General features: G+C 42.9%; 1 protein-coding gene across 1 annotated transcript in view; it reads left to right on the forward strand.

Annotated features, from left to right (window-relative positions):
- ASAH2 (N-acylsphingosine amidohydrolase 2) overlaps window positions 1-12,160 on the forward strand; it is an 83,856-nt gene extending 71,696 nt beyond the window's left edge. Inside the window, exons 18-21 of the mRNA XM_040362061.1 lie at window positions 2,616-2,768; window positions 4,768-4,827; window positions 7,690-7,778; window positions 11,803-12,160. Coding sequence (XP_040217995.1) covers window positions 2,616-2,768; window positions 4,768-4,827; window positions 7,690-7,778; window positions 11,803-12,019 — 519 coding nt within the window. The 3' untranslated portion in view covers window positions 12,020-12,160. The remainder of the gene's footprint in view (window positions 1-2,615; window positions 2,769-4,767; window positions 4,828-7,689; window positions 7,779-11,802) is intronic.
- Window positions 12,161-25,168: the final 13,008 nt, after the last annotated feature.

Below are 25,168 nucleotides of genomic sequence, written 5' to 3' on the forward strand. Positions count from 1 at the left end.
GTTCATTGTTAGAAAAGCAAACATTAATTTGCTTTTCTAAACCCACCTGGATGGGCTCTGAGTGCTCTGCGCTCCAAGCCCACCCTAATGTGAAGCCTATTAGAGCCTAGGGCTCTAATCAGGTGCTTCAAACCCCCCCCCCCCTGCAATTTAGGCACCCAGCGTCCTAAAAGGGGATGGACACCTGAATTGGGGGTGGCCATGGATAGTTTGAATCTATACATTCTACATAGAGGGGGTGGTGCCCTTAATGGATGGACTGTATAATATATATATATATATATATATATATATATATATATATATATATATATATATATATATATATATATATATATATATATATATAATATATGAGTCAGAAGTGCCATGCTTCTGGGAGAAGGATGTGCTGAACTTCTCCAATCTCTGCTACATCTCCCTACTCATCACCTGCCCATCAATACACAGGCACAGCCTCCTCTCCTGTATTACCACATGTGAGCTGCTGGGGCACTACAAGTACCAGCATGGCAGAAGGGGCAGGAGCAGTGTGTTCTATCAGGATGATTTTTGGAAAAAAAGTTCTGGTGTGTGTATATATAGATATATATTTATCGATATATACACACACCAGCACTTTTTTTTCCAAAAATCATCCTGATAGAACACACTGCTCCTGCCCCTTCTGCCATGCTGGTACTTGTAGTGCCCCAACAGCTCACAGACATAGCATGTGGTAATACAGGAGAGGAGGCTGTGCCTGTGTATTGGTGGGCAGGTGATGAGTAGGGAGATTGGAGAAGTTCAGCACATCCTTCTCCCAGAAGCATGGCACTTCTCACACAGAGAAAAACGATCTAACAGCAAGAGGAGCCCTGCTGCTACACAGCCTCCCCCCTCCCCCTCCTCACCAGGATAGGTAAGCACTGATAATACAATTCTTCCAGCTCAGCCAGCTTACCTTTTATGAGGCAGCAATCCACCCCACACTGCAGGCTGTCCCCTCCTCCCTCTCATCTCTCCAGCAGTCGGCATCTCCTGCTCGTATGTCAAAAAAGCCGCGCTGGAGAAGGGGGCGTGTACACTGTGCTCCCATTGGCTGAGAAGGCAGTGAAGAGGTGGGGCAGCTACAATCTCGAGATTTGTACATCAAAATTATGTCGGTAGTGGCCATTTCAGTGATAGATGTCAAAAAACACTGATTCCAACAAACTGTCCCTGCTTTTACCAAGGCTGGCTACCTTGATGGGGCCACCTAGTGGCCATGGGGCCCTCAGCTCGCCTCTTCCTCTCCTCCCTTCACCGGGCCCCCCTGATCCTCACTCGGCTGCGGGCCCCATAGCGCCCGCGTGGGTCGCTATAGCGGTAGTTCCGCCACTGCCCTCGCCCTATATCCTGGTCCTGGCCGGTAATTTCCCTAGCCTTCCACCTGCACCAAAATATCCACCACCCTTCCCCTTTGTCCCCCCCCCCCAACAATTATTTTTTTGGGGTCAGACCTTTTCAATGCTTTTGTTTAAGGATTGATTGCCTGGCCATGAACCTTTATGTGACAATGCTTTGATTAACCAATTATTTGCCTTCTCCTTTTTGTGTCTTTATATCTTAAATTTCTCAAAGATCATACACATAATTTAATATCTACAGTATTTAATTCTGGGCTACATGCGTTAAATCCAGGCAGAATTAAAATCTTATGATCCTTTTTTTGTTATGCTTTGCTTCTTCATTTTTTATTTACCTTTATTTTGTATACTGACTATATATTACTTACTTTACTGAAATTGTAATAAGAACTTATTAAAACTTAAACCCTTGGAGACTTCAGTTGTCTCCTGCTTGAGTTCCTGGCTCTGACCCTCTACCATGGAGTCTCACTTTTGTCTTTTGCAGTAGAAGGTGTATGCTTTCTCCTCTTTTCTTGGAAACATAAAATGTCAATAAAAAGCCTAATGCCATGTACACACGTTCGGTTCGTCTGATGAAAACGGCGCAAAACCGATCATGTGTGGGCCCCATCATTTTTTTTCCCATCGGTGAAAAAAAATAGAACCTGTTTTAGAATTTTCTGATGGTTAAAAAAACGATAGAAAAAAAAAACGATCGCCTGTGGGGAAATCCATTGGTCAAAAATCCACGCATGCTCAGAATCAAGTCGGAAGCATTGAACTTAATTTTTCTCTGCACGTAATTGTGTTTTACGTCACCGCGTTGGACATGATCGGATTTTTAACTGGTGGTGTGTAGGCAAGACTGATGAAAGTCAGCTTCATCGAATATCTGATGAAAAAATCCATCGGTCCGTTTTCATCCGATGAACCGATCGTGTGTACGTGGCATAACAGGAAAATTGCACAGATCTCACAGCTTAGAAATTCATGAGATATAAGAAAAGAGGGCTTGCTCAAACTGCCAGCTTCTATTAATAAATTTACTTGCAAAATGTACTATCGTTTTCAAGGTCTTCATCTATAATGTTTACAATTTTATAAATGGATTTGTTTTTGCAAAGAATGGGAGTATTAAGGAAAAATAAGGTAAAAAAAGGGTCGTGGCTGAGTACTAACAATATTGATGAAAGCAATTAAAAACACCCATGCTGAAGATGTTTATCTCAATACATTTTGTTGCAGAACACTGTTGGTGAATTGCCTAAAGGACCACAGCCACCATTTTTCAATGAGTCACAACTTTTTAGCTTATTGGGTGCTGTTCTTGTAGATAGAGCCCCAGGAAATACCACCTTTGGAGATGTTTTAGAGGAGGCGAATCCTCAATATCTGCCGGTAAGTGATAATATATATATAAAAAAATATTATTCTTTAATTTGCTCTCTGTTAGGTTCACATGGCTTTTGATTAAATAATATATACGTGTCTGTTAAAGTCGGAATAAATTCCATTTGTTAATTTTTACATATAGGTAAGCCTATAACCAGGCTTACCAATAGGTACAGTAAATATCTCTTAAACATGCACCATTTAGGAGATATTTATTTTAGAAGTGGCCGGTGACATTACCAGCATATGTGCACTGGGCTCTGAATGGACCGTGCCGTTAATTCAGAACTCTGTGCCATGGCTGTTGTTTACTACCGCCCTAAAGCATATATGTTTGTCTGCTCAGAAGAGGAATTTCTACTATAATAAGTAAGAATGTACATTGACTTCAGTGGGTGTATGGTTATACTGTCATGATCTGGCTAAAGGGAAGGTCACAAACTTGCAAGCTTGGATGCAGGTGTTTGCAGCAGGTTGCCTGACCTGCCTGGCCAAAAACTTCTTCCTAGCAATGTTGTGCTTCCCTCCCAAAGACATAACGTTTTTGCTAAGAGATGGAACCTCTTTACAATGCCTATTTATACAGGTAAAACGTGGAATACCTTTATTATATATTACATATGTTTAGTGTTTTCTCAAGAAAATGACAAAGAAATGAGAGAGAATGAGGGAGATGGAGAGACATGAAGATATGACAACAAGTCTTGGCCAGTACAATAGCAAACTTAAATACTTTACAATATTGCCCTTCAAGTCCCGTACACAAAAAGATAACCCAATGACCAGCTTGTATTTATAGAGATATGCCTTGTACACATGATCGGTTTTCCCAGTGGTAAAAAGTCGGCCGGGAAAACTGAGAACCTGCTCGGTAGCATTTTGCCCCTACACATGGCCGTTTTCCTGGCAGGAGAACTGCCATGAGAACTTTGGTCGGGAAACCTGGCCGTGTGTATGCTCCACCGCAGGCTTTCCCCATAGAAAAAATTGCCGGCTTAAAAACTGCTGGGAATCCCAGAGGGAAAAAAGAAAAGATGTTCTGTTGGAAAAACTGCTATGGAGCGTACACACGGTCAGTTTCCCCTGGGCCAAAAGCTGTCATGGCAATTTTCCCGACAGGAAAACCAGTCGTATGTACGAGAAGTGCATACCATATTTATCGGCGTATACCGCGCACTTTTTTGCCCTGAAAATCAGGGCAAAATCGTGGGTGCGCGATATACGCAGATACCCGCTTCCCGCGCTGTGTTTGAACCACTGCGCCGGCATATACCGAGCGCAGTACACTCTGGTATAGTCAGGCAGGCTCGGCTCCTCTCGCGGTCACGTCCTGTACGTCCTTTACGCGAGAGGAGCCGAGCCTGCCCGACTATACCCGAGTGTACTGCGCTCGGTATATGTCGGTGCAGTGGTTCAAAAACGGATCGAGCGGGGAGGACACCACGATGGCCGCAGAAGGGCGCCGGACCGGACGAGGCCACCGATGGACGACGGGCAGGACGCGATGGACGACGGGCAAGACACCGACGAGGGGCATCCAAACTGTTTTTTTTTCCAGGAATTTTCCCTTAAGTTCGGGGGTGTGCGCTATACACCGGGGCGCGCAATAGGCCGATAAATACGGTATATCTCTTTGGAGCTCAAAAGTAGCCCATTGCTAAATTACCACAGAATTATTTTAATAAATGGGGAAAAAAGGTGAGTTCAGAAAAACCCAACCTAGCAACAATAAGGGGTGCATGTTACATAAATACTGTTAGGAAATCGTGTAGACAGGCTATGCATACAACCTATATACAAAATGTTTATTTGTTAAAGCATAAATTGTGTATTGCTTTTATTGTGATATTTTGTGTTATTTAGATTACTATGAATAGCCTGAAATTCCATTCCAACATTCTTCTTCTTAGTACATAGAGCAAATACACTTTTTATCTATATAGAACATCGCTATGTGTATTTTTATGACATGACTTTATCTGTCTACTATATTATGCCATCATAGGGTGAAGTAGCTTCAGTTACATTTGTTGCTGGGAACCCCAGGAATTCTGCACCATACATGGTAAGTGAGAATTAGCAGCACTACAATGACAAGTTGGAGAATTTGGTCCTAATTGTTGCTGTTTGATATGGGTACACTCCTCAGGAAATGCATACATTCTACAACCGATCACTGACTTTTTAGCAATTAGTTTTGGATCTGTGATATAATATCTCCATTATAAGTATTTGCATAGCGCTGACAATTTAGACATCACTATATAGCTCATTCACATCATTCCCTTGACCTCAAGATGCTTACAATCACAGGTCTCTAACGCACATTCTTTGATGGACATATCTAGAGCCAATGTATAAAGAACCCAATTGTAGTGGTCACCCCAAAAAAGCCACTAAATTGTACCGAGCCCCTTCTCCCCTGCACCTGTAATGATCTGCCCTAACCTGACCCTGAGAACACTGACGCCCCTTATACGGTTTAATTGGGCTTTGTTCAACCACTTACAACCCACTCACAGTACTTTTACTGTGAGCAGGTGGCAGCTGCAGGCACTATGATGTACTGGTTTGTTGCGGTGCACATGTACACTGGCCCACCCCATGGGAAGTGCAGCGGCATGATATCGTGACCGGACACCATGAATCATGGCGCCTGGTACCCAGCCATTGTGAATGACTGGGGTATTGTGATTGGTCAAAGCCTTCACATGAAAGAAAATAGTCAAGAATGGCTTCCAGTATTGTGATGCTGCGTTTGGCCCACAGATTTCACATGGTACCTGGGCCAATCACAGCCCCCTGTACCATGTGATTAGCTGTAGACAATCAGAAATCACAATAGTAAGCAAGCTGTTATGAATGAAAGTACTGATAAATAATAATATCAATAATTAACCGACAGAACATCTGCAACTGTTAAATAGTGAACTCAGGCACTATATATAGGATATGGTAATTGTATAAATGGTGCACTTGTTCCAATCCCCTTACATAATATTACTTGAAAAATATAAACTTTTATCAATAAAATATTCGCACAACAACAAATGTAAACGAAAGTGCATGTTCAAAAGGTAGTGTTGTGGTTGGGATTTGAACAAACAACCCTAGTGCTGCTAGGCAGAGATGTTGACTATTAAGGCTGGCCATAGATTAATTGAAAATCGAATATCCTGTTGATTAAAAAAAACGAAACGGCACATACAATTGTGTGTAGCGCTACCCCTGAAGGAGCCGCTGGTTAATTTGGGATCGGCGTATTAAGTTACCAAATTCTTCTGTGTAATGGCGATGCTTGTGAGTGTGGCTAAAAGAACAAGTGTCCAGCAGGTAGCGTGAGGTTTTTTTAATGCTTTATTCCAGAGCCAACAAGGCCAACATCAACTTGACACACAGTATAGGAAAGAGGTTGATGAGTAGGAAAGACTTGTAGCATCAGGCCTTGGATATCAAAGAAACATAGAGAGCAAGCCTGCTCTCGGCTCAGAGGATTTTAACTTCGCCACCCTTGTCAGGGTGGGTAAGTGCCCCTTGGACAGGCAATTAACTTGGACCTGGCAGTCAAAGGGTCGCTCGTAATAATCTGATCACTGGGAGGAAACAATGCCTCTGCCACAGGCGTAGTACATTTTCTTGGTATAATTGAAGTGTAAGGATAGAGAATCCTCCCAGTAAGTTTTGCTCTACAGGATCACCCACTGACAGTAAAAGAAAGATACCTGTCACGTAGCGCGGTGATCGGATCCCCGGTGGTTCGTCCAGGCCTCACAGACAACCTCTGCACTTAGGTTCTCCCGAGCCAATCCCCCACCGTTCAGCCTCCAGCTTGGGATCTGGAACCCAGCAAGCCGCTGGGGTCCTTTTCTTCATCAGCGAAAGGCACAGCCTCGACCCGACTGGCCATGAGGATGGGGCCCGCGGATGCGCGCACCCTAAACGTGGATACCGCACCTGGAACTCGGGCCCCGCAGACTACCCAAAAAAATGGCCGGTTCTCCAGATATACCCCCCCCCCCAGCATGCCCAAAGAGGGGAACTCCTCTGATTGACTGCTGGGGAAGGATTGTTCCATCAGAACCCCTATAGCGCCAACTGTCGCCCAGGGGTGGGAGCGCCCCTGGACACACAGACTGACCCAAGAGGCAGTTCTGAACTGGCACCAGCTCAAACTAACAATTAGTGAATGGGAGCAAGCAAAGTCTCCCATTCCCCACTAACTTTAGCGTAACGCCCCACTAACTAAAAGGGGGGGGGCGCTACATGTGCAATCATTTGTTTTTCTAAAAAAATCAAGCACGTTGGATCAGGCATTTTTGGTCGTGGCATGACAATCACGTGTTGCAGCTGGCACACTAATGATGCAAAAAACAAACAAACCTGAAGATCGACAATAATTTTCCTTTTTTTTTTTCGACTCGCGAATGGCCTGCTTAAGCCACTGTTCTGCACCACTTGCCTTACACTTCTTCCCTCCCCCACTATCAGTGGTCCTATGGAATCATTTTGCTAAATGCTTGTGATTTGTGTCAGTGATGTTTATTAATATATTCTATATGTCGGACATTCACAGTATACATAGAACCAAATGTGATCTAGGTTTACCCGTGTGCTGCATATGCTCATTTGTGTAGCCGTCTCTAAATTTGAGACACGTTTGTTTTTCTAATTTCCCACAAGTTCATTATTTATTTGAGTTTTGATTGGATTTTGTTGCATCATTTACATGCTTTAAGCTTTGAACCGTGCGTGTTATTACCCTGTAATATAAGATTCTTAAGGTTTATCACAAACTTGAAGCGTGTAAACATAAGTCTTGTCGCCCAGCATTGTGAAATGCCGTTTAATGTGTTTTAGTACCTTTATTTGACTGAAACTGCTCTGAGCATTTTTTAAGTTTTTTTTTTTTTTTATTATTATCTTACAGGCTGATAATACTTACCTTAAAGTGGAAAAATATCAAAATGTAACAGGAACATGGCATACAGTTCATAATGATGCCTCATGGGAGACCAGGTAAGCTGCGTCTTAGTATACAGTGTCTTCCACAGTGATGTTTTGTTCTTTGCATTAAAATTAGTTCCTTTTATGCCACAAATGTACCTTGAGCTTCTACAGTTCTGTAATCCATCAACCTGTTGGCTTCATATACTGTATATGTAGCAAGTTCCCGGGTCCCCAGAGGCCTAATGGTGACCTCCAGAGTTAGGGACAGCTGACATCCTTCTGTGTAGTGTGGGTTACAAGGCATGATGGGTATAGCGCAAAGTAGATTATTAGGCGCCAGACACTTCTTGAATGCAAAGAGATTTATTTTCTCTTGAACAGAACTGTAGGACAGAGGGTTTATGGCCATGACACCCTTAAAGGGGTTGTAAAGGTTTGTTTTTTATTTTCTAAATAGGTTCCTTTAAGCTAGTGCATTGTTGGTTCACTTACCTTTTCCTTCGATTTCCCTTCTAATGCAGCGTACACACGACCGTTTTTAATGTCATGGAAAAAACAAAGCTTTTCTTGACATGATTCTTGTCAAGTCTGCCTTGCATACACACGATCGTGAAATAAAAATGCTCGAGCAAAGCGCGGTGACGTACAACACATACGACGGCACTATAAAGGGGAAGTTCCATTTGGATGGCGCCACCTTTTGGGTTGCTTTTGCTAATTTCGTGTTAGTACTTCGCACTTTTCAGTCTTCGTGTTTTTCAGTCTGTTACAGTGTGACGAATGTGCTATCTCCATTACAAACGCTAGTTTTACCAGAACGAGTGCTCCCATATAACTTGCTTCTGAGCATGCGTTTTTTTTCCCGTCGTTAAAGCCTACACGCAGCCGTTTTTTACGACGTGAAAAATTAGAGCATGTTCTAAATTTTAAATGCCCATTTTTCACGGCAACGGCTACACTTTTAAAAAATGGCAATTTTCTCTTCATGAAAAACGGTCTTGTGTGCATAAATGATTTATTTTCTTTGTCTGAATACCTCACTTCCTGAGGAGGAACAGAAAGTGAGAAATTCAGACAAAGAAAACCAAGAAAAAAAACATTTAGAAGTAAAAGGTAAGTGAACCAACAATGTACTAGCTTAAAGGAACCTATTTAGAAAATAAAAAACAAACCTTTACAACCACTTTAAGTAGTTGCAATGTTAATTAGCAGGCTCAGAGACTTCTATAGGTAGACAGCCATGCAGGGAAAGGAACCCAGCAAGACACCACACCTGCATGTGTAGGATCGCTGTTTTCTATGGAACAGTCTTATAACAGTTTCTAACACAAGTTGCAACAAACTTCTGTACTTCCTCTACAATAAGTCTTTCTCACTTGCTGATCCACTGCCACTGGATCTTCAAAGCTCTTCCAACCTTCTTCTTGCGTATCTTCCTTAAATGTCACCCCACTGGCCTGCTCGGTCCCTAGCTTGGCACACAAGACTGCTCTACAAGCGTCACCTCCGCTGGCTGGGTCCCTGGCTTGACATCTTCTGAAGTTTCCCAATTCTTCACCGTTTCCGTTTGCTGAGAATACTGCTCCGGTACTTGCTTCAGCTACTCACTGTGGTCCCTGGTAATAAGGTGGTTGGTCCCTTAGTGATGACAGCTTGGCCTCCACCTCCAACCACAACAGGTTCTCTGGCTAGCAGAACCATTACCTATGGTTGAACTGCAAGCCGCAATCCCAACCCTACGCTACTCTCTTGCTTCTGGATAGGCCCTCAGACAGCCTAGCAGCCAGATGTCCCCGGGATAGGCCTTTAGACTCTGACCTAGCAGCCTGGGGCAGCACAGCACACGTCCACCCAGACAGCCATCCAGATGGCACAGAATTCCTAATCTGTCCTTCCAATGCCCTTATCTTATCTAATGTCACCAGATACCTGGCCATCTAGTGACAGAAGAGAGAAGTGCAGCAATTCCAGAATTAGAGTGGAATCAATTGATCTCCTATCAATTAACCAAGACATCTATACCTGGCAGGTAAATTTAAGAGCGTCTAAACATCGGGTTGCTACATATATTAAAAGGAAGCGAGAGGAAGTCTCTTTAAAGTAAGGGATATCCTATGGAGCAGCGCCATTCTAAATTTAAGATAGTGATATCAAAAGACAGTGAAAAAAATAACAAAACATCCGTAAACCCATGTCTCAAGATCATTTTAACTGCTATTGGAAAGTATAAAAATCATGTAATAACAAAATGTGAGCTACAGGTGTTAAAATATAGTGAAAAGGAGACAAAGTTGTCTTGAAACATTAAAATTAAAGCTACACTAACTGAACAACAGGCCATTTTTGTGGTGTGTAACGGGCTGGACCCCATAGGAATCTTCCCCCGCCTCTTCCCCAGGCAAGCCTCATTCCGCATCTACTTTTTCTCTCTTACCTTCTGTCCACCAACACTACTGATGGATATCCTCCATTCCTCGTTTCCTCCCCTTCAGCACTGTACTCTTTATTGGGCTTCAAAGCATTCTGCCCTATTCTCTACCTTTACTAAGGCAAGTGCCTTCGCTAGCAACATTTGTGCTCATTGGCCCATCTTCTGAATCATACTGATGATGGCAATGTGCCCTTGTACTTTTTACAACTTCTGAAGTAATTTGATGAGCTATCTCCACATTTTGGTGCACTTGTTACTATGTACTTGTCTAATGCTACTTTTTTATACTGCATTCTTCTATACATGATGTGTTGTATAACTTTAAGGCTACTTTCACACTGAGGCACTTTGCAGGCGCTATATTGCTAAAAATAGCACCTGAAAAGCACCCTGAAAGAGCCTGTCCTTTCACTCCACTGTGAAAGCCTGAGGGCTTTCACACTGGAGCGGTGCGCTGGCAGGACATTAAAAAAAGTCCTGCTTGCCGCATCTTTGAGGCGCTGTAAGAGCGGTGTATACACTGCTCCTACAGCACCCCTGCTGCTGACGCCTTAGTGTGAAAGTAGCCTTAGACAGATGTCACCTTGACAAATGTCCCAATTAAAAAGTTGGGGTAATGAATAACCTGGGATAACTCAAAAGAATCAATGTTTTTTTCCCTGACAACGTCTTGGTGACAATGATTAGTAGGAAAAATAACCTGACAATGTTGCTACAGATGTGAATTCCATGTTATGGTATTACGGATTACCTAGTACTGTGTACCATGCTGTAGCTTCTTCTTCCATAACCAGGATTATGGTAAAGACAGGTCATATAGCTGGGTTAATGATCGTGTAGGCTCATCCTGAAACAAAGTTGTTTGAAATGTGCAATTATTGTTTAATGGGGCCGATTACATCTCTTACAGTGATACTATTTATTGTGATAGTTTTTTGCAAATTTGGTCAAGAAACAAGGCACATTTTGGTAAAAGTTTGGTGAAAGTCCTTATTTGTAAAGCCAACAGAGACATTTACCTCCCTTCCAGCCCCATCATGAATCGGTCATCAATGGCTGATGGCATCAATGGCTGGGTGCTCCTGGACATGACTTAGATTGCTCGTACAAAGGTGGATCTTTTGTCAAACTTAACAGGTGTTAGAAGTATCAGTTTTTGTTACTATCTTCCGATCCCCAAGTTCATACATTTTCCTTTATGAGCACAGTTTTACTGTCTGGTTGGTCCAAAAATTCCTGCAAATTTGCACATACTGCAAAATGTCTATGTACAATGGCTATATTTTTCATCTTTTTACCCTTCCATGCAATTTATAAAAGCCTTGCTTTATTGAGTAAGCAATTAAAATACAATAGGCTAACAAGGTCCAAAGATCATATCACAGAAAGCAGAATTCTGATGTTATTTGGGTTGTTGTACATTGTACAAGTGGGTATACAAAGCCATTAGAATATTATAAATGTTTATAAAAATATGTATAGCTATTTATTGTTATAAATGTGTAAAATAAAATTTAGAATGAAAGATATGCCTCGCCATGTGGAAACAACTGAATCCTGTATAAGTCCTGTATCTGGTCACAGCACAGAATATATCTGGTAGCTGTCTCTACATATATACATGGTATATTACTAATTAGCATATACTTCATATTTTTACAGATATTACTGGCATAAAGGGACTGGTGGTCAAAGCAATGCTACAATTGAATGGCACATACCTGTCTCAGCTGAGCCTGGAATCTATAGGATTTGTTACTTTGGTCATTATAAAGAGAGACTTATACCTGCTACCATAAAGCCATATGAAGGCATTTCATCTCAGTTTGAGATCCGAAATCTTACTAATGTCCATGTTAGACTGTTTGATTTTCAATAAAGTTATGTATTTCAATTACAATAGATAGATCCACCAGAGATAGGTGGAAAAAGGCACCTTATGTATTTCAATGTTCCAGGAAGATGGAGCAGTGCAGCGATAAACTGATTTTCCTCATTAAATAAAAGTGATACAAGCTAACACCGGACTTTTTTTAAACTTTAAAACAAACATGGTATACCTGTCAGAAGATTAGCAATAGTTTGATGTATTGAATATTGATGACATAACAAGATTCTGTTAAAGAGCAGAAATAGCCCAAGACCTATACTTTGATTTCTAGAGGATTGTTTGTGTTCGAAAAGCAATTCTTATGTTAAATCGTTTGTGTACTAGAATGCTTGACTGTTAAAGCATATGTGTTATAATTACATAAATATATGGTACTACAGCGCTACAACTACTAATTAATCAAAAATTATCAATCAAGAAAAATATACAGAAATAAAAAACTAAATAATACCGCTGCAGACACAAAAAGAGTGTACAAAACCAATTATAGTGATAAAATAGGTGTGTTGCGCTGATAATAACTTATTTCTACGTACAAAATTACATAAGAAAGAGACCCCCTTGTAAACTTAATACAAAAGGGATCACAAGTGCAAAATAGAAAATATACCAAATCATCCAGTGAAGTGCCAGTGAAGTGCTAGGAATAAATCCCTATTGAAACCAGCATGCAATCTTCATGGGCAACTGCAGCAAGTCAGTACAACCCCTGTCACATGGAAAAATAGACACACCACAGTCCAATATTCATGGGATAGTTCAAAGTATACAGGCTTCACTTCTATATAACTTTTCACTTCAGGGCAGTGCCGCTCATGTAAAAAAGAAAACACAAATATGGTGCAAATAACGTATGGATAAAGGAAGAAAACCAATGCAATACAGCGATTGCACTCACGGAAGCCTCGATCACATTAGGCTCTGCTGTAAAGTAATACGAACGCCGCTCAGTGCTTTGACGATCTCCTCAGGTGGATGGTCGCGTCACTCGGCTCCTCCCCCACGCGTATCATCACTAGACACGCGACCCATGAATAAGTCGCGTGTCTAGTGACGATACGCGTGGGGGAGGAGCCGATTGGAAACTCCCGCCTTCTGGAGCCGGCGACGCGTATGATGAACATCATATGTTCTGCAGGCTCCAGAAGGCGGGACCTGTGACTCGGCAGATCAGATCGCTTCCTGGTCGCCGGCGTTCGGGGCTAAATAGTGTATGGTGCCCTTTTTGAGACTCTGGGCTTTTCGGGGGCACATTCGGGGCTCCAGCCCCCCAGGCCTAACGACGCCTCTGCTCGGGACATGGCCGGGTTTTGCCGGGCTGGGAGCCGGCTTACATTCTTCATCCTCACCAGTGTTGCCAACCCCCTGAAGTGAAATTTACTGGCAAGGATGCCAAAATTTACGAACGACACCAATTTTTTACTGGCATTGCAAAAAACTACCTAAAATTACTGTTTTCAGTGCTAAACAGTGCAAGTAAAATTGTTGAACTATAAACATGTAGCTAGTACTATTAGCAATGTGTTTAAGTTAAACAAAAGTCAAAAAACATATTTCTCCATTTACATGAAGGTCAGGTCACTATAACTCTACCAGCGCTGGGTTCCCCCCTTACATCAGAGCCTGCAGGATTCCCCCTTACAGTAAAAGGGAACTCTTATGTAAAGGGGAACGCTGCAGATCATGATCTAAGGGGGAACTCTGATGTGGGGGGAGGGGCGCTGGTGACCAGAGACCACCTTATATCAGAGTCCACTGCATTCCCTTTACATCAAAGTTCCCACTTACATCAGGGTCTGCAGGAACATTCTTCTGGTGACCACCAATGCAAGGAACATTATTCGCACAGACCACCAATGTAAGGAGCATTCTTTCTGCTGACCACCTATGTAAGGAACATTATTCGCACAGACCACCAATGCAAGGGACAATTTTTTCTGGTGACCACCAATGCAAGGAACATTATTTCTGGGGACCACCAATGTAGGGAACATTATTCGCACAGACCACCAATGCAAGGGACAATTTTTTCTGGTGACCACCAATGCAAGGAACATTCTTTCTGCTGACCACCTATGTAAGGAACATTATTCGCACAGATCACCAATGCAAGGAACATTCTTTCTGGTGACCACCAATGCAAGGAACATTATTTCTGCTGACAACCAATGCAAGGAATATTCTTTCTGGTGACCACCAACGTAAGGAACATTATTCGCACAGACCACCAATGTAAGGAGCATTCTTTCTGCTGACCACCAATGTAAGGAACATTATTCGCACAGACCACCAATGCAAGGGACAATTTTTTCTGGTGACCACCAATGCAAGGAACATTATTTCTGGGGACCACCAATGTAGGGAACATTATTCGCACAGACCACCAATGCAAGGGACAATTTTTTCTGGGGACCACCAATGTAGGGAACATTCTTTCTGGGGACCACCAATGTAGGGAACATTATTCGCACAGACCACCAATGTAAGAAACAATCTTTCTGGGGACCACCAATGTAGGGAACATTCTTTCTGCTGACCACTAATGTAAGGGACATTCTTTCCACTGATGGTTCTTTTTGTTGACGTGTACAGATATATCAGTGTTGTATACAAGGAATAGCTCTCAATATACAGATATCAGTGTCAGGGAAAACACTCAGTGTATAGATGTCAGTTATACATAGGGAATAGCACTTGGTGCTATTCCTTATGTGTTACACTGACATCTATACACTGAGTGTTTTCCCTGACACTGATATCTGTATATTGAGAGCTATTCCTTGTATACAACACTGATATATCTGTACACTTGGACACTCAGTGTACAGATATCCGTGTGTCAGGGAATAGCTCCTGGTAGATGGGCACTGGGGAAGAAGGAACACTTAGCCTGGCTGATGATCACAGACATGCTGTGATTACACACTGACCTGCTGCCACACACAACAAGACTCCCCTGGATGTATACTGTGGCCCCGCCCCTCTGCTGAATTCCCTAGGAGGATAGGTGGCCAGAGCGCCTGTCATTGCAATAATCCTCATGGCTCCATGATCGCTCTGTAATCCTGGCCAGCACCTAGTCCTCTCATACAGCCTCATCATCTGCAGGCAGGGTTGACATCACTCACTACCTCTGCGGTGCACAAACGTTCCTAATTTTGCATAATAAACTGTGGGCACATCCAGGGGCAGACTGAGCAGCTCATGGGGCCCCCCTGACTCTGGGGTCCTCGGTTTCTGCCTGACTGATCAGTCCGCCCCTGTACCGGACTGTTCGTAGAAAAAAAAAAAAAATTAACAAAAAAAAAAAAAACGGACGGTTAGCAACACAGATCCTCACCGGGCCCCTCTCGGCTGCGGGCCCCATAGCGCCCGCGTGGGTCGCTATGGCGGTAGTTCCGCCACTGAGTCCCACCAATCCAGCATGTTATGGATCAAGCAACAAAGACCAAACGTGTTTAAAGTCCGGCCTATGTGAAAAATATGGCTCCCTCTATAGTCTGTTCAGTGCATAGGGATTAGAGAGGAGAGCAGCCTGATTACACAGAGCGGAGATCTTCCGCTTACCCAACAGCTTTAACAAATGTGAAGAAAAACTGGCTGATGAAATTGCACTGTTGCCAGAATCAATGAGACAGCTAAGCAAAACAGAGCGGGTGGGCTGAGAGAAACCCCACAGCGCACTAGCAAGAGAAGCGTGACTCCGGCAGCAAGATGATACGATCACTCAAAGACCAGCCAGCCCCGCCTGGCCGCATCCACACATGGCCAGCTCCGCCGAGCCAATCGAACGGTGCTCGCCAATCACAGGGCGCTTGTGTAGACTACAATTCCCAGAAGCCATTGTATGGAGCCGGACTCCGCGGCCATGCCCCTGGCTGACTCCCTCACAGAAAAAATAAATAAAAAATTGGCAGCGGGTTACCGCGGCCGTTTTGCTTATAAGTTGGAACGGCCTGGGGGATACTTTTATTGCCTGTGTACTTTGCAATATACATTTTATACCTTGATACGTGTAATGCCATGTTTTACTGTATGTATCATTTCAGTGGCTTGTCTATGATTCATGTTTGCATGACAATTTTAATACATTTTGAGACCGCATTTACTCCTGTTTTTGTGATCATTTATAGTGAGACGGAATGGGTGTACCTTCAAAAGGACTTCTGTTGGTACCCCACAGAGGAAGATTTGGGTTTTTGAAATTTTAAGAACAAAGACTGGGTATTCTTCCAATCTCTCTTGAATTCCTTCCTGGCCTATAGGAATTTTCTTTCCTGTATCTCTCCAGAAGGCTGCATCTGTAAGATGATACTTTCAGTTTCAGTCTCCTGTCAGAAGAAATAAGACCCAATTTTCCACCTGTAACTTTTGAGATCGCCAAATCTAGTTTAGAACCAAAAAGATTTGCTCCATCATAGGGTATCTTGCACTAATTGGTTTTGTAGGCTGTATCCGCTACCCAAGATTTCAGCCACAAGGCCATTCTGGAATTAACAGAAGCCTGCATTGCACTGTCGGAGGATCTAATTATGCCCACTGACGCCTCTGCCATGAAGTCTCCTGCAAGACTGAGTTCCTGAAGGGCTGTTATAATTTTTCCTGGTCAGCACCCTCTAGCATGGCTTTTTGATATTGGAGGTCCACCAGGAAATTGCTCTCCCTACCACGGCTAAAGCAATAGCTGTTTTGCAAGCACCTCCTGCACCTCCTGCTGCCGAATATTCTCTTTTAAGATCGAGATCAATCTTGCAGTCAAGTACATCTCTAAAGGTCACTGCATCCCCAATAGGCAAGTTTATATGCTTGGCCAGGCACATTAGGAATGCGTCAACAACTGGTGCATAAATTAAAGGAATTACATTAGGCTCCTTTAAAGGATTTTTTGCTAGTCTGCTAGTTTTCTTATCTGGTTTTTGCCACTCATCCTTAAAGCTGAGATCCACCCAAAAGAGTGGATCGGCTTTAAGCACTCCTCGCCCCCTTATATGCCACATTTGGCAAGTAATTTTTTTTGGGGGGAACCTAGATTTGACAAGTTCCCAGCTCCCACTAGCACTCGCAGCATAGGCCACTCCTCTCCCTCCCCCTCCCCTATCTCCTTTCTTTTTTTTTTTCTTTAAAGTGTATTTTGTGCGTGCACTTTCTCCATGCCCCGGGTGGCAATGGTGGGTGTGTGAGGGGGTCTTCCCACACAGCCCACCCTACCTGCTCCGCTTTGAAGCCCAACGGGGCAGAGGGACTCCCTATAAGGGAGTGAGAGGATCTAGCCCGCTCAACCAGCCCTGTTAGTCCTTCGCCTCTCTTTTTAGAGACCGCGTGGTCAAAGTGCGTGCATGTTAACCCAATTTCGAGTGCATGTAAGTGTGGTGTAAGTTTTTGTGGGAGGGGGGTGGGCATACTAAGCGCAGGCTTACCTCGCATAGCACACCCACCGGGAGCCGGGCTGAGACCACCAAACTCAATTCACATGTAGCTGAGACCGGGATCCGAACCCCTAGCTGCAGAGGTGAATGGCTTGTCAGCGCAGTGCCAAACGCGTTGAGCCACCACAGCTCCCCCCCTATCTCCTTTCAATCTTTTGCAAGACATGTCACAGGTCCCAGAAGATTGCCCGGCCACTGAGAAGGTGCAGCGCGACTCACGCATGCGCAGCACCCGGCTGTGAAGCCGCAAGCTGTAACAGCTGGGTGCCTACACTTGCAATGCCGGTGCTGCAGAGAGGAGAGGGAGAGGAGCAAGGCTTTGGGCGGCCACATCACTGGACCGTGGGACAGGTGAGTGTCTGTTAATTAAAAGTCCACAGCTACAAAAAGCTGATTTTTAATAAACGTAAAAATGACTGGAACACTGCTTTAACTGCTGTTAACTCCAACTATGTAGTTCACTCCAGAATCCTTCAGTCTGTATATAGTGCACACCTGAAATCCTGGTTTATAACAATGCCTCACTGTTAGTGCAGTTTAGCCACACTCACAATTTGATGCAGAGGTAATGATGTGCAGTAACCTCTATCAACCAATCAGTGAACAGTAATGATCTGCTGTAATCTCTAGCAACCAATCATTTAGCAGTAATGATGTGCAGTAACCTTTAGCAACCAATAAGTGAGCGGTAAGGATGTGCAGTAACCTCTAGCAACCAATCAACAAGCAGAAATAATGTGCTTTAACTCCCAGAAACCAGTCAGTTAGCAGCAAAGATATGCTGCAACCTCTGGCAACCAATCACAATCACTGCCTGATCTGCTGCAGTAAACTGATTTTGAGTCTAGCTGCTATTTAATGAGTGTCTCAGAAGAAAATGTTTGCCCAGGATTCAATCAATATTAAAAAGACGGCCCTGGCAACAGGATAGTTTTAGTAAATCAACCCCACTGGGATAGAAAGTGTGTTATTTGAAGAATCACCAGGTAAAATAGAGGGTAAAAGGCCTAAAAAAATTCAATTAATGCAGCTGTACACTATGTTAAAAAATTTTTTTTAGGTTTTTTGAAGGAATTGTAAATGAAAACATTATTTTTTTCATAATAAGCATCCTTTACCTGCAGACATTCCTCTTTTCACTTCCTCATTGTTCGTTTTTGCTCAGAAGTTGCTATATTTCTTCTCTGTTCTGTTTACTTCCTGCTTGTCTGATTGTTACTCACCACCGCGATGGGAGACTTTACTGCGGTGGTCAGTGACGTGCTCACCCCCTCCTGGGAACTACATCTGTGCGGCAGGACGCTCTCTACATGTTAGAGACTTCAAGAAGGTGTGAAGGTTCTTACATAAACGAGCGCCGCAAACGAGAGAACAGAAACTAGAATGCCGGAGGTGATACAGATGAAGGAATTTAATAGGTATTTACCCGTTTTTTAACAGAATCATTACACTATTCTGTCTGTCTACCTTGCAGACATTAATTTTAGGCAACATTTTTTTTTTCCTTTACAACTCCTTTAAGACATACTGGACATGGCATAGTAAGGCAGACAGTAACTTAGTAGGCAAAAGTCAGTTGCCTGGTAGCAATGTGATGCTTAAATGAAGCACCATAGCTTGCAACAAACCAGAAGAAGAAACCAGTGACAGGGATTTGTAGGCTGTAGGCCAGTCAAACTGAATAGGCTAGGCAGACAGAGCTGACTCGCTTAATAGCAATGAGGATGGTTTGCGAGAGCCATTCTAACACCAGCTATTTGGGGCAGAGTGGACTTTGTCTCTGTTGTCCAATGACCGAGAAGTGGGGAGAGCAGAGATCAGTGGGCTATAGAGGGTGTGAGCGTGTCTCAGGCTCTCAACAATTTATAAGTCAAGGATGTGAGTCCTCAGTACAACTAAATAAATCATTATCACATAAAAGCAGTTTTCAGTGCTGCCTTGTCCACACTTTAGTTCCTCCCTAATATGAAACATATGCTATCATTGGGAGACAGATAATGCCTGCCAAAAAAAAACAGAAAACGTTTTTCAAGAACCTGGATTTGGTAATAAAGCTTCTTCAAGTTTTGGCTAAAAGTATTAATAAGTCATAATCTTGTGAATGTTGTGCTGAAAATAAGCAGAAAATAAAGATAAGAATATTCTCATTCTGTGTCTTGGAAATTTGTCTATATTCACGTCACTTAGTATAAATAATAATTGGATAAATGGGAACCAAACCAAGTACATATCCTGAGAAAAAGGAACTTATGCTGTTTTCATAAAGTACTAATATGTTTACTTTATATGAATGATTATGTAGATTAAAGTGGCATTCCACCCACCTTTTCTTCTTTTAATGTCTGTTTTAAGCATTTCAATGCTTACCAATAGCTATATAAAATTATAATTTTTTGTAAAAAAATATATTTTTTCTTAATTTTTCTGCAGCACTTCCTGGATCGTCTGCATAGGCAATTTTCAAGGGCTCCTGGAATAGCGACGTCATATATCCCAGGAGTTCTTGCGAATCCCCTAGTGACGAAATCTTGTGTTATTTCCAGACCGTTGTCAGGATGAAGGAACGCAGCACAGTGACATTCCTGCACAGGCGCGAGATCGGTAGGTGCATGCTGGGTAGCCAGCTGCACCTAATCCCGGAAATATATACCAGAGGGCTTCAGATTCCCACAGTGTACCCTGCCAGCTTCCGAGATCAAGGTAGTCTTTCTTTATTTTAACTGAAATAAAAACAGAATGCACTATAGACACTAAATAATTGTGGCAGATAAAGTGAACAAATTACAGCAGAGTTTAAACAAAATTGACTTGGGGGACAGGAACTCCGCTTTAACTGCAAAATTTAACTGTAATGCCCCATACACACGGTCGGAATTTCCGACAAGAAAATTCCGATGTGAGCTTTTGGTCTGAAATTCCGACCGTGTGTATGTTCCATCGAACTTTTCCTGTAGGAATTTCCGCCAACAAAAATTTGAGAGCTGGTTCTTAAATTTTCAGAAAATCGGAAATTCTGATCGTCTGTAGCAATTCAGACGTGAACAATTCTGTTGCATACTCGGAAACAATTCGATGCATGCTCGAGGCATTGAACTTAATTTTCTCGGCTCATCGTAGTGTTGTATGCCACCGCGTTCCTGATGTTCGAAAGTTCAGAGAACTTCAGAGTGGAATTCCGTCGGAAAAACCATCCAAGGTTTTTCCGACAGGGCATTACAGTTTAGATGGTTCATTCTTGTTGGAATACATTTTTCATGCATTTTTGTACAACAAATACAGATATATTCTGCAGCCAGTAGATGGCAGTGTTTATAAGATTGTAGCTGGTCTACAGTAAACTTGATGTCTTTTCTCCACATAATAAACTTTCCTGTTTCCTGTTTCAGTTTAGCAGCAAAGCCCATGTGGACTGTGCACTGTCTGTTCTGTAGGGCTATATACAGAATTTCTAACAGGTTATGGGCCCAGGCATAGTCCAGACACCCAGGGAAAAGCTGAGAGCCCAGCAGTGGCGGCCCGTCCATAGAGGGCGCCCGGGCGCCGCCCCCCCCTCCCCCAGTCAGTAAAAGAAAAAAAAATTATTTACTGTGCCCGGGCGCCGGGCACAGTAAAGTGCGGTAGCGCCACGTCTGTGCAATCACAAGATTGCAGGCGAGGCGCTACATTGGAAGGCAAAAAATGCCTTTGTGGCGTTCTCCATCGCGCCACAATTTCCGGCGCGATGGACTTTATTATTATGGCCGAGCGGGTGCACGCGCTATTGATCCAAGTCCAACGTCACTCGAGGTACAGGAAGTGACGTCGGCACACTCTGCAGCTCAGCGCCCGTGTGGTCCCGACTCCCGGGACATTAAGGTATGCAGCAGCATCCCCCTCCACCTCTTATCTTTACTCCCCCCTCGGGACTAATTACATTACTGAGTCCCGAAAAAGTAGCTGCCAGTGCCACGATCCCCCTGCCCCCCCCCGTCCTCGTTATTGCCTGTTTGTTTTTCAGTACATTCCTCTCTGCTCCTCTGCTCACTAATCCTATATGCTGCCGAAATAGCGTCCATCACCCCCCTCACCCCCCCCTCTTATTAACTAAATGTATTTTACTGTAAAATACATTTAGTTAATAAGCGGGGGGGGGGTGAGGGGGGTGATGGACGCTATTTCGGCAGCATATAGGATTAGTGAGCAGAGGAGCAGAGAGGAATGTACTGAAGAACACACAGGCAATAACGAGGATGAGAAGCAGAGGGGAATGTACATGTTACATGCTCCTCTGCTCATTAATCGTATGTGCTGCCGAAATAGCATCCGTCACCCCCCCCCCCCGACTGTCTTTTACTGTAAAAGACATTTAGTTAATAAGGGGGGGGTAGGTGACGGATGCTATTTCGGCAGCACATACGATTAATGAGCAGAGGAGCATGTAACATGTACATTCCCCTCTGCTCTTCTGCTCATTATTCTAATGTGCCGCCGAAATAGCGTCTGTCACCCCCTCCCCCACCTACCCCCCCCTTATTAACTAAATGTCTTTTATTTTAAATGTACATGTCTTCCAAAATTATAGCCGTCACTACCATCCCCCCTCCCCCCCCTTATTAACTAAATGTCTTTTATTTTAAATGTACATGTCTTCCAAAATTATAGCCGTCACTACCATCCCCCCCCCCCCCCCCCCCGTATTAACCAAATGTCATTTATTTTAAATGTTCATTTCTGCCAAAATTATAGCCATCACTACCATCCCCCCAAACCCCCCCCCCCCCCCGCGCTTATTAACCAAATGTCATTTATTTTAAATGTACATTTCTGCCAAAATAGCGGCCATCTCCACCCACCCCCCCAACCCCCCACGCTTATTTACCGGATTTTATTTACATTTCTGCCAAAATAGCAGCCTTCAGTCCCCCCCCCATGCCCACTTATTTACAAAATTTATTTTACATGTACATTTCTGCAAAAATACCAACCTTCACCCCCTACACAAAGTCTTTCATTAGGGCCACAATTCACAGAATTATGGGTTCTCTAATGCAGTATGTCTACAGTCTCTGGTAATCTCCTGCAGTATGTCCGCAGTATCTGGTAATCTAATGCAGTATGTCCGCAGTCTCTGGTAATCTAATGCAGTATGTCCGCAGTCTCTGGTAATATTGTGCAGTATCTCTGCAGTCTCTGGTAATCTAGTGCAGTATGTTCGCAGTCTCTGGTAATCTTGTGCATTATCTCCGCAGTATCTGGTAATCTTGTGCAGTATATCCGCAGTCTCTGGTAATCTTATGCAGTATGTCCGCAGTCTCTGGTAATCTTGTGCAGTATATCCGCAGTATCTGGTAATCTTGTGCAGTATGTCTGCAGTCTCTGGTAATCTTGTGCAGTATATCCACAGTCCCTGGTAATCTCCTGCAGTATGTCTGCAGTTTCTGGTAATCTAATGCAGTATGTCGCAGTCTCTGGTAATCTCCTGCAGTATGTCGCAGTCTCTGGTAATCTCCTGCAGTATGTCGCAGTCTCTGGTAATCTCCTGCAGTATGTCCGCAGTCTCTGGTAATCTCCTGCAGTATGTCCGCAGTCTCTGGTAATCTAATGCAGTATGTCCGCAGTCTCTTGTAATCTAATGCAGTATGTCCGCAGTCTTGGTAATCTCCTGCCTATTTAGAGTCCTTCATTACTAACAGTGTAATTTTTTAGTTTGTTTGCGCCGATCTGTAAGGCTGCGCTATATACCATGATTTGTGATGCTGGGGCTATATACTCTGTCCTGTGACACTGAGCTGTATACTCCTGACACTATGAGTGGAAGCAAGTGGAATACAGGGGACGGAGTGGGTGGATTCTATAAGGGGTGTGGCTTATTAGAAGTGGGAGGGACCAACATGGAGGGGCGGAGTCTTGCGCCCCCCCATCCAAAAACTTCACCAGCCGCCACTGGAGCCCAGTCATAGCCCAGACATGGTCAGCTACAGCAGATAACTGCAATATGCAGCAACCAAAATAATACTGCAACCGAATAAAAGAAAAGGGCCAGTAATACAGCTGCAAACAAGCTTTAATTTGCAAATCTGACAAATCAGAACTGCCAGTCTTGGAAATTCAAGATAAAAATGTTGCTAATAAGAGAAGGTACATAGGAATGTATAAATTAAGTCAGGCCAGAACACCCTTCAGATGAGTGGATAAAGACCAACAAGCTCAGAGTACAATCTCTCTTAGCATAGAAGATGACCAAACCATACATATATGTAAGTGTGAAACTGCTAATGTGAGATGGATTAGAAAATGTGCATGAAAGAGCTAAAACAAATTGTATTTGATTAGAAAGCTATACCAAACTAAGCAGATAGAAGGCCAGGATATGCAGGGCTACATAAGGCACACCTTGTAAATGATTGAATGCCTGAGAGGCATAGGTAAAGAAATAAAAGCTTTTCACGTTGCAGCACTATTACTCAGTGACTTACCAGAAAATACAAAAAACTTGTGTCACAGCACTTGATGCATGTCCAGATGATGAACAGACATTGAATTATGTTAAGGGCATGCTTGTAGATGAACATAAGCGTAAAAAAGAAAGACAATTAAATTAACAATGATGGTGTTTCTGTCGTATAGTCTGCTCTAAATGTGAAAAACAGGAACATGCAACAAGAAAGACATGAATGTTTTATGTGCAAGAAACAAGGTCATTTAAAAGCAGAGTGCAGAATCTGGAAAGCTAACTAAAACAAACTAAACTACAAATGACCTAAAGTGTAAAGAAAGAAACTGATTTTACTTCAGATATTGAATATGTTTTTCAATCCAGTTATTCATCTTGTCCAGCGTAAAACAGAAAAATCACAACATTTAATGGGCAAATAATGGAACCAGAAAATGCTTATACAGAGAAAAGAATCTACAGTTTCCGGTTTCCTGTTTCATTTAAGCAGAAAAGCCCACGTGGACTGTGCACTCTTTGTTCTCCATGGCTATGTTCAGAATGGGAGGATAAAACTTGCGCCAATATAAACTAATAAACCAAAAGTAAATAAATAAATAAATAAGCTGCTACCCCAAAATTACAGTGTGTATAAGTGAAGAAAAAGGGAGTGCTAAGTAAAATGGACAATAATCACCTAGGTATAAATATAGATAATCAAAATGAATAAAATACACAGCAATAATTCATTATAAATGGTGAAAAAACACAAAGTGAATAAAGTAACAGCAAAAATTATTATTGGTGAAGTCCATATTAAATGCAGACTCCCAAAGGGAGATGTCTTAATCCAACAGTGTGTATAAAAATAAAGTCCAAACAGTGAATAAACAACAAGTGCTTGAAAGATGATTTCACTTATTCAATAAAGGTTTCCACCTCCACCGCAAACAGAAGAAAATCACCACAAACAAGTGCTCATTGATGGCTTCTTACCGCAAGATGTTGACCACTTTAGTTAAAAAGAGGTCAAAATGCGCATTTGGAATAGCCACAGATTCCAGAAAAGACTCTTGATCTCTCGACTCCCATAATCACCATCACATGGAGTAAATTAGAAAAGAGAAAATCGCCATATAATAATATCGTTTATTTAAAATAAATTAAGACAGGCAGCACCAAATGACCCCTTACTTAAACAGTGCCTTAGCCCGGCACGGAGGCTGATCGGCGTTGGATGTTGTGCAAAGAGATGATCCCACGCTTCAGCAAGCGTGCAGCCAGCGTGTGTTCCACCTC

Source organism: Rana temporaria, chromosome 8, assembly GCF_905171775.1.
Source record: "Rana temporaria chromosome 8, aRanTem1.1, whole genome shotgun sequence".
NCBI classification, from domain to species: Eukaryota; Metazoa; Chordata; class Amphibia; order Anura; family Ranidae; genus Rana; species Rana temporaria.